Genomic DNA, 13,819 nt, shown 5'->3' with positions numbered 1-13,819 from the left:
AAAGGAACAAAGAGAAAACAAACAAGGTGACCCATTAGTGTGGTTACTATCGGTAACCCCCACAACTTGCCTGGGCTTGCAAAATCTCACCAACTGTCCTGGCTGGAGACAATACACACCTCTTTAACCTGTGCTTAACCCTCTCTCCACTCACATTGTCTGTACCTTTAAGACTTGATTACCTGTAAAGACTCGCATTCCAACCATTATTTTGTAAATTGAGTTTGAGTCTTTATATACCCTGTTTGTGAACAGAACTCCCACTTACCTGATGAAGGGGCAGCGCTCCGAAAGCTAGTGGCTTTTGCTACCAAATAAACCTGTTGGACTTTAACCTGGTGTTGTGAGACTTTTTACTGTGTTTACCCCAGTCCAATGCCGGCATCTCCACATCATGGCTTCCTTTCTTGGCATGGAGACTTTGAGACTGCTGCACCTAGGTCGCTGCAGGTCCTTGCAACATTTTCATTTGTTAGTGTCACAAGTAGGCTTACATTAACACAGCAATGAAGTTACCGTGAAAATCCCCTAGTCGCCACACTCCAGCGCCTGTTCGGGTACACTGAAGGAGAATTTAGCATGGCACCTAGTCAGCATGTCTTTCGGACTGTGGGAGGAAATCGGAGCACCCGGAAGAAACGCACACAGACACGGGGAGAACGTGCAAACTCCGCACAGTGACCCAAGCCGGAAATCGAACCTAGGTCCCTGACACTGTGAAGCAGCAGTGCTAACCACTGTCCTGCCAGCATGGATGTTTCCATAGTCGGAGGGGCCAAAGAAGCGAGGGTAACACCAATGCCCTCTGCCGGGTGGACCCTTGATCAGTCTTTTCAACTGTCTCAGCCCTTTCACATGCTGGATGAGGCCATTGTCTAGGACGTAGCTGGCATCCAGGCCAAACATTTTTAATCTGGGGTCAGGACCCAGAAATGATCCAAGCATCCTGTTCCCAACCCTGGATTGAAAATCCAGTCCATGGCAAAACTGAAATTATGATAAAGACATGCCCTATACAAAGGTTGGAGTTTATTTATTTATCAGTTTATTTATTGTTGTCACAGGTAGGCTTGCATTAATACTGCAATGAAGTTACTGTGAGAATCCCCCAGTCAGAACACTCCGGCGCCTGTTTGGGTACACCGAGGGAGAATTTAGCATGGCCAATGCACCTAACCAGCACATCTTTCCGACTGTGGGAAGAAACCGGAGCATCCGGAGGAAACCCATGCAGACATGGGGAGAGTGTGCAGGCTCCGTGACCCAAGCCGGGAATCGAACCTGGGTTCCTGGTTCCGTGCCGTCCCAAGACTGCATAATTATATTTTATGTAAATTAGGCTCCTTTTCCCTAATTGTTCAATAGAAAAGCTCAACCCTTGATATAAATAATTGATAAGAGATGTTTTGCTCGTCTGCAAAAGCTTATAATAACGTGGTTTGCTAGATTTTTATTTTATCATACCAAAAATAGTCAGTGCCAAAGTAGTACATAAGCGTCAATCAGTAATACAATAAACCAGTACAAGCCTTGGGATAGCATCTTGAAAAACTTGTTTTTTAAACAAGGTAACTGTTACATGCTCAGTTCATTTGCTTGGTCTTGTTGGCAATGTATGGAGAAATACAATCAGATGATAGACTATTTGGTTGCAACTGAAAAGCACTTTTGCATTAAGCTATTCCATCTTAGCTACATTTTGGACCCTTGACAGAAAATCACAATCTCACCTTCTATTAAATGTCTATTACAGTTCATCGAAACAACTAAAAGGGTTTCTGTCTGCCACACCTCAAGCCTCACAGTTCAGCTGAACAATCTTAAAAAAGTATAAAATTTGAGATAAAACTAATGATTTCCTGCTAGCTTTCCAAACTTTTAGAAGCTGGTCTCTGGCGGGGATCTAGGAACAGATACCAACACCAGTCTACAGAAATGGCCCAGAGCAATTCACCTCTAATTTAATTTAGCATGTGCTCTTAAGACTATTAGAAAACCTCTGAATACGGTAAGTTACAGTATTTTACAACAGGAAATACTGAGCTTTGACCACAAAGAAGCATGGTAGATTAGATACAGCAACTAAAAATATGAACTATTAATTTTCTAAAACATGTAACTGATTCTAGAGTACAACTAAAAATCCAGGAAGCAAAATTCGCAAACATGTGCGGGCTTCGCAATGGATCTATGAAAATTCGTCCTGATGCAAGCAACCTGCAAACTTCTTGCTGCCTAATAATTTACATCATTGTAGTGTGCTGCCCAGCTTTAAGTATGCTGTTGAGTGGCTGGGCGCCTCAGCAGGGGGTCCATTATCATGCAAGACCAGCATTACTTAAAGCCAGTCTTGCACCCCTTTAAGGGGAGGTGCATTCTGAACGGAGCAGATGCTGGAAGTGGCTAGGAAGAGAGTCTCAACTGGAGAAAGGCTGACTGATGGTGCAACAGGGTAGAAAGCATGTCCAAGGTTCTCAGGCACGGCACTGGAGGCCACAGTGCAGAAGGGAAGAGATGTCTGCTGGAATTCTACCGCTCCACCCGCCATGGAATCGGAGTGGGCAAGAGGTGGACAGTGGAAATGTTCATTGAGGTTGAGCGGGATTTTCCAGTCTCGAGTTGAGTGAGGCCGTAAAATCCTGCCTGGCCTCTGTCCACAGGAGACCTGTGGCATCCCCCACACACAGTCTGAGAAGGCAATGGGACCAGATAGTTGTTGCGCTCAATGAAAGCAGTGCATCTCTGAAGACCTGGATTCAGCAGTGTAAGAGATTCAATGACCACTCACCAATGGTCAAGGTTCGTGAATTTGTCCTCAAATTGCACCTCCTTACAACTGAACCAGTAACTCAGCCTCACACACTCAGCAGTGTTGCAAGGCTCCCACCTACATCTCGTAGTTTGCACACAAGGCCAACAATTCAACCATGAAAGTCACATTAGTCAAAATGATTGCACCACACTCACAGACATACTTCCCTCTCTTGCAGAACAAGATGGTGCAAAAACTAGATGTAATATAATGGCGTCTGTCAGACTAAGTCCCCTAAACGGTTAGCTGTGATGTCATTGAAGGAAATGACATATGCTCATCTGATCAGAGTCCAGGAGAAAGCAACATGGAAAGAAGCTGGTGTATGGGAGTGTTCTCATAACTTCAAATAGATTACAATAAACTTGGTGTTTGCAGCTAAGAGTGTTCCAGAGTAACTGAAACTATCCCAGCCCAACAACAAGGTAACGGCATTTAGCCAGTGGGGGACAAGCATGCTGCCATTGTAACTGCCATAAAGCATATGGTGCTCTCTATCACTGGAGCAACCATGACTGAGGATCTGGCCAGTGGAGGGGCAGAAGCTATCCAAGATGACAGCATGCTCATATCAAATCCTCTTTCCCACATCCACTTCCCACCTCATCTAATTTACAAGTTCCACATGGTGTACGTATGCACCTCTTGTTTCCCTCCCACTCTCCATCATAATCCAACCCTTGTGCCTTTTTCATCTCACATACTCAAAAACTATCATGTGCTAGACCATTGTGGAGAACAAAAGGTGGGAGAACAGGAAGAAAGTGATGTTGGACCTTAAAGAAATGTATTTCAATCATGTTCTGTGAAGGATGTTTCTAGCAGACCCTTCCATTTTATTGATGCTGTTCTATCTACAACCGCCATCCTGTATTGTTGCTGCAGCAACGTAATTGCTTAATCTGAACTAATGCTGTTCTACTGCACTTGGTATTCCCCAGGGATTTTACAGAGTGGGGCTTGATTGGAATGAGTGACAGGTGTGGGTCATGTGACAGGGTGAAGATAGGTTCACACAGAATATTCAAGCTTAGATGCTGCTTTTTGAGTTGAGAGAGAGAGACTGTATGTGTGTGTCTTTCTTTTCTGTCTGTGAAGGCCAGTGACTGGGTCCTGCCAGAGGCTAGGTTTACTTCACTGAAGGTTTACTGTTTTGAGGATATAGCCCTCTCTGAAAACTGCTGTCTGGATCTCTATTCAGAAGTGTTAAAAAGCTGGAAATCTAGCATCATATAAACATCTTTGCTTTCTGTGGCTAACTGGTTCTACAGAAGGGATTTCTGTCTATGGGCGGATACTGCTGAACTGGAACAATAGAGATAGCTAGATGTTAAGAATGTTTTGTCATATTTAAATCTTTTAATTGGTAAAAGTTATGTTAATTGTTTTTGTTATATTCTAACTGTATTCTTAGGTAAAGTTTGTTTTGATAAAAGCTTCCTAGTGCATCACTTGAATCATATCCTGAAGTGAAACACCTTATGTTCACCCTAATGCCAAAATCAAATGTAAAAGTTAGAGTCTCGGCTAACTTCATAGAATACCTTGGCGTTTCTGGTCTGGTCCCTAACAATGTAGAAATGCCACCACACACTCAAGCTTGCAGCCACCAGTTCTGGTACTAATATTGCATGTATTTTAAATAGTGGCTTAGAGGCTGGAAACACCAGGCCAGTCTGGCCTGCAGCCAGGGCAGAGGACCAGGATAACACAGGTGTCAGCTCCCTGGAGAGCAAAGTCATACAAGAGCCCCACTGCGGAGGACTCAGGTGAAGACTTTGATGGAGCGGCCTACAGAAAAAGGCTGATGAATATACTCACTGAAATAATTCCATTGGGAGACCTGCCAACAAAAATGGAGGAGTCCAGCATCTTGGCACAGAGCTTGGAGCCAGTCCTTTCCAGCATGGAAATGGTGGTCAACTCTATGACTACACTTGTGGGCCCAATTGTGATGTAGCATCTGTTGGCCAATGTCTCAGGTTCCATTGCAGCACAAGCAGAAGCCATCCTACTTCTCAAGGCTGCAGACTGAAGTCACACAAACTCAGGTTGCCGCCGTGGAGGATCAGACTGTGGGCATCACGGCTTCAGATAACAGTGTGAAAAGGGGTTTGCAGGCTCTTATAGCCGGTCAGCAATCTGTCCTCCAACACATAACTGAGATGCTACCTCGGGGGATTGGCTGTGGCTCCGTGGTACATAAACTTGATGTCCTCACTCAGAGTTCGCCCTACCACTCTACCAGTGTTTTTCCCCGTCAGCCAACCGGCCCTTACTTTGCTGCCCATGTAGAGATGGTACTGTCCTCAGTCGAGCTTTCTATGGCCAAAGTTGCTCATGGTTGTCTTGCCTGACCATCTGCAGCCTTCCTCACTGAAAGTCAGCAGCCTGCTACCAACCATGCTACAGTCACTGCTGCATAGGAGCACTCACTCTCTCTCTCTTCAGGTACCATGCCCTCAGAAGGCATTGGCAATCATGGCCCTCTCTGTTAATCTTGCTCCAAAGGTGTGGAGCATCTTCATTGATGGTACATTTATTCCGTTTACCAGGTTCTGTAAGATGATTGTTCTTTATGTACTTCGATCTATTTTACCAACGATCTTCCCCATCAGACTTTCTAAATCATTGCTTCTTATTATATGCCCAAGAAGTTCCAACTGTTTCTTCCTGATCCTGGTCAGCTGAGTTCTTTTGGTCGTGGATTTAACGAGCACCTCTTCATTGACAGTGTGACTTGTCCAAGATATATTAATTATTCACCTCAGAAACCATAACTAGGCAGCACTTGCTAATATATGACAAAATTGATGTGATGTAGCATTTCTGGATTCTGAGCTTTGACTAACTTGGAGTTGATCATAATCATTTGGGAACACTGTCAGGCCTGCTGAGTTTCTCCAGCATTTTCTGTTTTTATTTCAGATTCCAGCATCTGCAGTATTTTGCTTTTAAACTAGTCGACTCACTTTCTTTAATCTCTTGTGCAATATTGGTTTAAATGCTCTTCCAATAGCTCTAGTCAACCCCTTGCAAGGATACAGTCCCAGGTTTGTTGAGATGCAAGCTATCCTACTAGTACAGATGCAAAATGCTCACGGCATAAATTCCAGATTAAAGACGATGGGTGGAATCTTGTCTTTTTTTTGGCAAAGTGTGAACTCAGGCAAGAAAAGCGATGTGTAGCCTGCCGGCAGCACTGCTGGCTTTTCCCGCCATATTTTCAAACACTTTGCCAAAGAATAATCAGGGAGAGGGTCCCACAACTACACACAGCAACAGCAGCCCTCAAAAGATCAGGGTGCCCATCCTCCCCCATACCACGGAACATCTGGCCCACCCTCATTGAACACATCACCGCTGGTGGGGAGAATCGGGCAGGGAAATCCCAACGGTGTGAAAGCCGTTTTGGGACTCACCCTCAATTCTCTACCCCCGCCTATCAAAAATGGGGGCCGAAAATCCACCCCTACCCCGATAACTTTAATTCTGCAATCTAGTTCACAACTCCAAAACTATTCAAAACATATTATCGGTAGACACACTGCTGAGCACTCTGTATTTTTCTTCCACAGTTGTAAGCAGAAAATTATTTTCTTCCTAAAAAATATGTTGAATGATACATCTTTTGAAGGATAATCTGAAAAGTTTAAGATATAAATAAAGTCCAGTGTACTTTGCTGTATTCATTCAGACTCTGTCGAACACGTACAGCTATTACTGGAAATATTTGGGGTCGATGTAATGCTCAAAGGAATCTCACCTCTTCACAGCCAGCTTGACACCTGAGTTTTCCCTTTGGTCTTCCATCTGCAATCTCCATGTCAGAATCTGTGAAAGATAAACAGCCTTCTTAAAAAAGGGGAAAAAAAAATGAAGCGAGTTAAAACTTGAGTAACAAGGCATAATCTTCCCGCAGCTTCCTGAATTGCGTCAGGAGAGAAACTGGACTGCTGCAAGTCATTTCTTTTTTGCCGTTACCTCCATACCTTCCTCCATTTCAGTACGGCTTCACTGCAGTATAAGTGAGGTAGTTGTGGCAAGAATTACCCCCGTGCTCTCTACTGTGGCACTGCAATATAAATTCAGCATTAAGAGAGTCCCCCGAGACAGGCTCCAGAATTTAAATAATGATCTTTTCACCTCAAAAACAGCTGGGGTGCAGGAAATTCACTCACTGACATCAGTTGAGAAATTCACAAATTAATAAATGAAAATGGACTAATTAGCTTTAAAACATGCTTCAGCCTCTCTTAATAAGCGTATTTCTTTCCTTCAAGTCTGAATTGAAATAAGCTAAAACAATCCTTGCTCCCCGAACACTGCTTTAAACTAACAAACTATCATTTTGTTCAATGCTAAGATAACAGGCATTAAAAAATAAATGAGTACATCAATTAATCAGCAGACACAATGAGATTTGTGAGTGTTGCTTATTTAATTCTGTTAAATTTCTAGCATGGTGCTCTGTTGCAGGTTCAACCTTCTAATGGACATAATGAATGATCTAGTAGGTCCTTTAGTGAAAAAGGGGCCTCAAGCTAATTAAAGCATTCAGGAATAATTCTTTGTCTCTCCAGTGCCACCACAGATCCATTAATTACAGCCTTACTCATAAATGATGAATTTCGTGAACACCTATTTATTCTATTACAATGCACAGATAAGTAAGAAAAAACAAGTACTGAAGCCCTTCATCATTCTAAAGTGGTATCTTTGTATATTCTTTTTCGTTCCAGCTGCTGAATATTTTGTTGATCTAGTTTAAACTTATCTCTAAAATGTAAACCGTGGCACCACAGCTGCAATCACATTTATGTGCTGTTTGGAAATGGTAGGTACAAACTTCATCCAAAGCTTTATATTGATTTCTTGTAATGAGTACACGATTTAATGTGACACAGACTCATAGGAATTACATCACTGAGGGAGGCCTGTAAGTGCATTGTGACTGACCAAGTAGGTGTTTCAACTGGAATGGTCTACAACTCTAATTCCTTTCCCTTTTCCATGTACCCTTTTCTATTTTTAAAGCCTTACCAACTCTCTATAGAAATTATGCTATAGGCCAGGCTTTCACCAGGGACGTTAGGATCCTGGGTCGGGACGAAATGGGGGTCATGCAAATGCCGGCACAAGTGTCAGCTTGGCTATTTTCCCATGGGTGGCTTCCTAATTAGCTGCTTCCTGGCTCAGTATCCAATTAAGGATAGCAGGCGGGATGCAGATGATGGAGACCCAATTAGAAGGCCAGCAGGATTAGAGCTTCAGCAGTCCATGGAGAGTTGGGTGCTGCTGACTTTATCCCAGAGCTCGAAAGGTTGGAGTGGTAAGTTTTAATTTAAAATTTCAAGAAGTTAAGCAGGTAAGCCCCACCAGATGGCCTAATGGAGCTATGGTCTTGCCATCCTTGACCGCAGCCCCCCTTTGAGCCCTGGATCTTCAAGCACTGATGATCCCCCCACCAATGTGACAGTGAATCACTCCATTGCTGACAAACTACTGCTGGCCTGGGGAAATTGCCCTTATTGGGCATTTAATTATTTAAATAGACTACCCTTTGACATCGGAGAACCATCATGAAAGGCTTGCTGCTATTTTGCTGACCATCCCTCTTCTCAGCCCACCACCCTAGGGTCAGCAAAATCCTGCCCGCAAGACATTGCCAGAACAGCTGCTTCTATGAAAGCCCTGAAAATCCTAATAACTCCATGTGCAAAAAATAAACGTTCTCCAAACACTCCTTTTCATTATTCTAATGGAAATCCCCAGGGTAAGCTCCCTCATTACCAATTCACCAACACTCTCTCACTATGAACCTATTCAAAACCTTCCACAATTCAGGAAATCTCAGATACCCCACCCCCCTTTAACCTATTCCAGCAAAAAGGTCTCAATTAATCAAGCCTTTGCCTATAATTAGAGCCTTTTATTCTTGGTATCATTCTAGTAAATGGCCACTATATACTTTCCACAGCTTTAATATCCTTCTCACAAAGGGCTGCCAATTGCACACAATACTCCAATGTGACCGAACCAATATCTTGTATAAATTCAAGAATAATTTCTTTGTTTTTATGCTCAGTGTACCAATGTGTAAAAATCAAATCACCATTGGCTTTTTAAAAAAAAAGATGGTATTTTCTACTTGCATTCCCATCTTTTAAAAATCAATGTATTTACAGCCCAGGTTTGAATTTCACCACTTGGGATACTGTTCTTTTCCATTGCTGAAATGACATTTTTCACTTTTAATCTATCACCTATTTTTTCTTCATTGAACAACATGTAATACAGCACCAAGTCCCTGAAAATTGTAGTGGTAAAAATGTAAAATCACCTGGCTACTTTATCTAAAAGATAATTTTGGTCTTAAGGCCCTTTGTGAAAAATGGACCTTGAAATCTAATCACTACTAGTTATATTATCGAAACAACAGTACTTTTGTTTTTATCTTATTTCCACTAGGGAACAGGATGTATTTAGAATCCCAGAATCATAAAATCCCTGCAGTGCAGGAGGCGGCCATTCAGCCCATCGAGTCTGCTCCAACCAAAATCCCACCCAGGCTCTATTCCGTAAACCCCTCATATTTACCCTGCTAATCCTTCTAACACTAGGGTTAGTTTCACATGGTCAAGTCAACCTAACCCACACATCTTTGGATTGTAGGAGAAAAGCGGAGCACCCGGAGGAAACCCACGCAGATACAGGGAGAATGTGCAAACTCCACACAGTCAGTGACCCGAGGCCGGAATTGAACTCGGGTCCCTGGCGCCATGAGGCAGCAGTGCCACCCTTTTATACCAGGATCTTACAATAAGTACCCTAGTCGCAATTTGAAAAGCATAGATGCTTACAGCATAAAGCCATCCAGTTGGTCATAGGTCTGTGCTAGGCCTTTGACTTGAGCAGTCCAAAACCATTTCCACTGCCCCACTCTCTCCCTGACTTACAAAGCCTCGCATCATCCTCAGTGTAAGGAGCAAATATTGTTTGCTTTTTGATACTGGTGTATCTTCTCCCATGAATTCAGTTCACTGTGTCCTTTTATATCTTTATTAGTCTGTATTGCTGAGATCATTGCAGGTTTCCAAGCATGCAACAAAATTGACTTGGTGAAAAATGAAACCCAACATTCTCAGCTTGTTCAATGGCACAGCATGAATTTTCCCAACACAAACGTGTTGGATTCAACTCCCCCAATACTCCTGATTTCTAACTGGTAAGTTTCCTCCCCATTTTTCGTGGGCTCATGATTTTTGTTGCCTCACAACAGCATTTTGATGTCCCCATAACTTAGTGACAATTATGTGATAGAACCAGTATGGTTCTCCAGAGGATGGACACTTTACAAGCTAGAGTAGAAATCTATTTCATTTAGTTTCTGCAGATAATATCCTTGCATGTGATAAAGGTTTATCGGGAAATTATAAACCAGGAAAAAAAATAATGGAATCCCTATTCAAGGAAAAAAACAGAACAACATCTAGAAAAATATAATAATGACGAGACAGCACAGAAATTCAAAAGGGAAATACTTGATTGACCAAACCTTGTGTGTTTTTGGGGAGCTAACAGAGAAGAGGTAACACCAGGCTTACAATAAGGTTCCCATACTGATGAATAAGGTCAGAGAATGTAGTGTTAGAGGACAAGGGGTAGAATATATAATGTAGCTTTGGGAAGAAACTTTGTTGATCTTCTTTGCCAATCAGAGGTAGCTGTTAAACCAGGTCTATGTTACATTCCAAAACTTGGGTCATCATAATAAATCCCAAATATAAGAAATATGGATGAATTTCTTTACTCAAAGAGTGATTAGAATGTGAAACTTCCATAAGAAGTGATAAGGCAAAAATAATTCAGATACTTGCAAAAGTATAAAAGAGTAAAAGGATTAGAAACATATACTGAAGCTGTGCAATAAGGTAGATAGAATTGGAAGAGATGTGTGTGTATTTAAACACCTACACAGATTAATGTGTCAAATGGATGAAGATGGTTGAGGACACTGGGACTGTACTCGTTGGAGTTTAGAAGGATGAGGGGGGATCTTATTGAAACTTACAGGATACTGTGAGGCCTGGATAGAGTGGACGTGGAGAGGATGTTTCCACTAGTAGGAAAAACTAGAACCAGAGGGCGCAACCTCAGGCTAAAGGGACGATCCTTTAAAACAGAGATGAGGAGGAATTTCTTCAGCCAGAGAGTGGAGAATCTGTGGAACTCTTTGCCGCAGAAGGCTGTGGAGGCCAGCTCATTGAGTGTCTTTAAGACAGAGATAGATAGGTTTTTGACTAATAAGGGGATCAGGGGGAAAAAGGCAGAAGAATGGGGATGAGAAAAATATCAGTCATGATTGAATGGCGGAGCAGACTCGATGGGCCGAGTGGCCTAATTCTGCTCCTATGTCTTATGGTATATTAAATGGCCTGTATTTTTATTATCTTTGTTATTTTGTGCCTTTTCTTCCCCTGTGTACAACCCAATATTTCTGTACGTTTACTTTTCATGCATGTTTGGCTGCACAATTTTGTATGTTGCCATTGATGTGGATTTCAGAATATTTTTGATTTTGATGGGCGGTACAGGATTTTGATCCTGTGGAAATGTGCGCCCAAGGGATGTCTTTTCTCAGATTATTTCAGTTTCAATCCCATGAATTACAATGATGGAAGAGATAAAATTACTCAATTAAATCCTCACCTTAGAAACAGTTCTAATCTAATGCAATATCTCTGTAAGGGGTTTGTTGAAGAGCTTTATCCTTGATTTTATTGTTCTGTGATAGCTAAATTCCTTAGGATTTATAACCTTAATGAAACTGCACCCAAGACTTTTCAACACCCAAAGCTGAATCATATAGATCTATTATGTCGTAAATTCCAGGAAACTCACAAAGCCGAAATGTTAACTCACCAGATCTCTCCACAAATGCTGCTTAACCTCATGATTGTTTTCAATAGCAATTCTAGACTACATTACTTGCTTTCAGTTTACAAGGGAAGGGTCCACCTATTTCTACTGCCAACCATTCTTCATTCAGAAATGAGCGAAGTTAGAGCTCATGGGTTTATTTTGCCGTTATTACTATTTGATGAAATATTTTTTACTGTCTCCATAGTTAATCCATAATAGTGGAACAATAGCCTATTATGTAAGGGAGACTTCAAAATTTCATTCATCGTTCAACCTCACATCTCCTCAAATTCAATGGCCATGATTTCGTGCCTGCATTTTCTGAGAGTGCAAAAGATGACTTGGGCGCAAAATATTGTGCGGGTGAGAATCTCGCTGGCAAGATCTCACTGTCTGATTTTCCCTGTCCCGCACGGGTGACATGAGGTTCCCACACAGAAAGATCAGGAATCTAATTTCAATAAATTAACATCTCATTGCAGGCTTTCCCACCATATCATCCCCCCCACTATTAGGAAATACCACCCACTTTCGCCCTCATGATGTCATGCCAACGAGGTTTACGACAGATTTTGCAAAATGCAAAGCAGGCGAAAGCAACCTGCCAGGGACGCACAGGTAATTATAGCTCTGAGGGCAATACCCTAGCTGGGTAATAGACTGGGTAATAGACTGGCATTGTCCCTGACACTACCCTTCAAGGGGCAGTGCCAAGATGGACCCCTCTGGGGAGCTCCATTGGTGGGGGAACCCTCATTGGGAATAAGGGTTCCCTGATTCATGGGGTGGGGGCGGGGGGGAGAGAGATTCCCTGTGTCAGTGGAGGGTTCCCTTGTCTATGTGGGGGTTGGGATTTCATGTGGTTTGTCATTTCTTAGCAGAGAAATCAGGACACCCATTGAAAAGGAAGGCCCTATCTCATGATTCCCGCCGTTGCTGACTTATTCTAGCCCTATCCCTGCCAGCTTGGTGGTGATTTTCTTTTGCACAGAGTGCCGAATAATGTGATGAGAAATGCCGGCAGTGCTGCCAGTGAGCTGCACAGCAGTGTTCTCAGCTCAGCCAGCACTGTGCAAAAAAATGGAAAATTCCACCTGATATCTTTGTCTTGCAACATTTAGAAACATGAAGTTCAAAATTCAGAAATGGAAATTCTAGCTCTGAAAACATTGCCAGTTTGTCAACAAATTTACCAAGATGTTAAATTGCTGATCTGTTCTGAATTAGTGAAATACAGCTTGACATTTTTCATCTAATATACAGTAGGAATCTTTACTGTTCTATGTGATCTGGTGAATGAACCAATAAAATGCTTGAATCAAGGATACATTGAAAGATCCCTGCTCGGAACACACAATAAATACCACCTCAACAAAAGTAACTCCAAGGGAGGAGATTTGACAGATGATAGGCATGTTTTACACTTACAATATCAGAAATCCACAAACAAAACTAACAACATTGTGCCAACAGAGTGTAGGGAAATTTGGAACAAAGGAAAAATAACAGCAAAAAAAACAATTGAATACAATCTATATTTGAAATGGAACAAATAGAAGGAAAAGAAATGGTGTGTCTCAGAGAATGGAAGTATATTAAATTTAAGATTAAATTTATTTATTAGCGTCACAAGTAGGCTTACATCAACACTGCAATGAAGTCACTGTGAAAATCCCCTAGTCGCCACACTCCGGCACCTGTTCAGGTACACTGGAGGGAGAATTTAGCATGGTTATTGCACCTAACTAGCATGTCTTTCAGACTATGGGAGGAAACTGAAGCACCTGGAGGAAACCCACGCTGCCACGGGGAGAACGTGCAAACTCCACACAGACAGTGACCCAAGCTAGGAATCGAACCAGTGTCCCTCGCATGGTGAGGCAGCAGTGCTAACCACTGTGCCACCGTGCCGCCCATGTCACAGACAGACTTCAAACATAAAGATCACCACACCTCACAGCATTAAAATATCAAAAAAGAACCAAATGAAAGTTTGCTGAGGAAAAAAGAGAATTTATTTTATGTAAATAAGATGAAAAAATAATTGAAGGAAACAAAGCATCACCCTTCGCACATTAGTCA

At 42.2% G+C, this 13,819-nt stretch overlaps 1 protein-coding gene across 1 annotated transcript in view; it reads right to left on the bottom strand.

Moving 5' to 3' along the window:
- The window catches only part of dnmt3bb.1 (DNA (cytosine-5-)-methyltransferase 3 beta, duplicate b.1), a 233,427-nt gene that overhangs the window by 158,846 nt on the left and 60,762 nt on the right, over window positions 1-13,819 (bottom strand). The window contains exon 4 of the mRNA XM_078236641.1: window positions 6,579-6,646. Coding sequence (XP_078092767.1) covers window positions 6,579-6,646 — 68 coding nt within the window. The remainder of the gene's footprint in view (window positions 1-6,578; window positions 6,647-13,819) is intronic.

The sequence above is a fragment of the Mustelus asterias genome, chromosome 20 (genome assembly GCF_964213995.1).
Source record: "Mustelus asterias chromosome 20, sMusAst1.hap1.1, whole genome shotgun sequence".
NCBI lineage: Eukaryota > Metazoa > Chordata > Chondrichthyes > Carcharhiniformes > Triakidae > Mustelus > Mustelus asterias.
The sequence above is the reverse complement of the archived record's forward strand: the minus strand, read 5'-3'. Positions and strand labels throughout refer to the sequence as shown.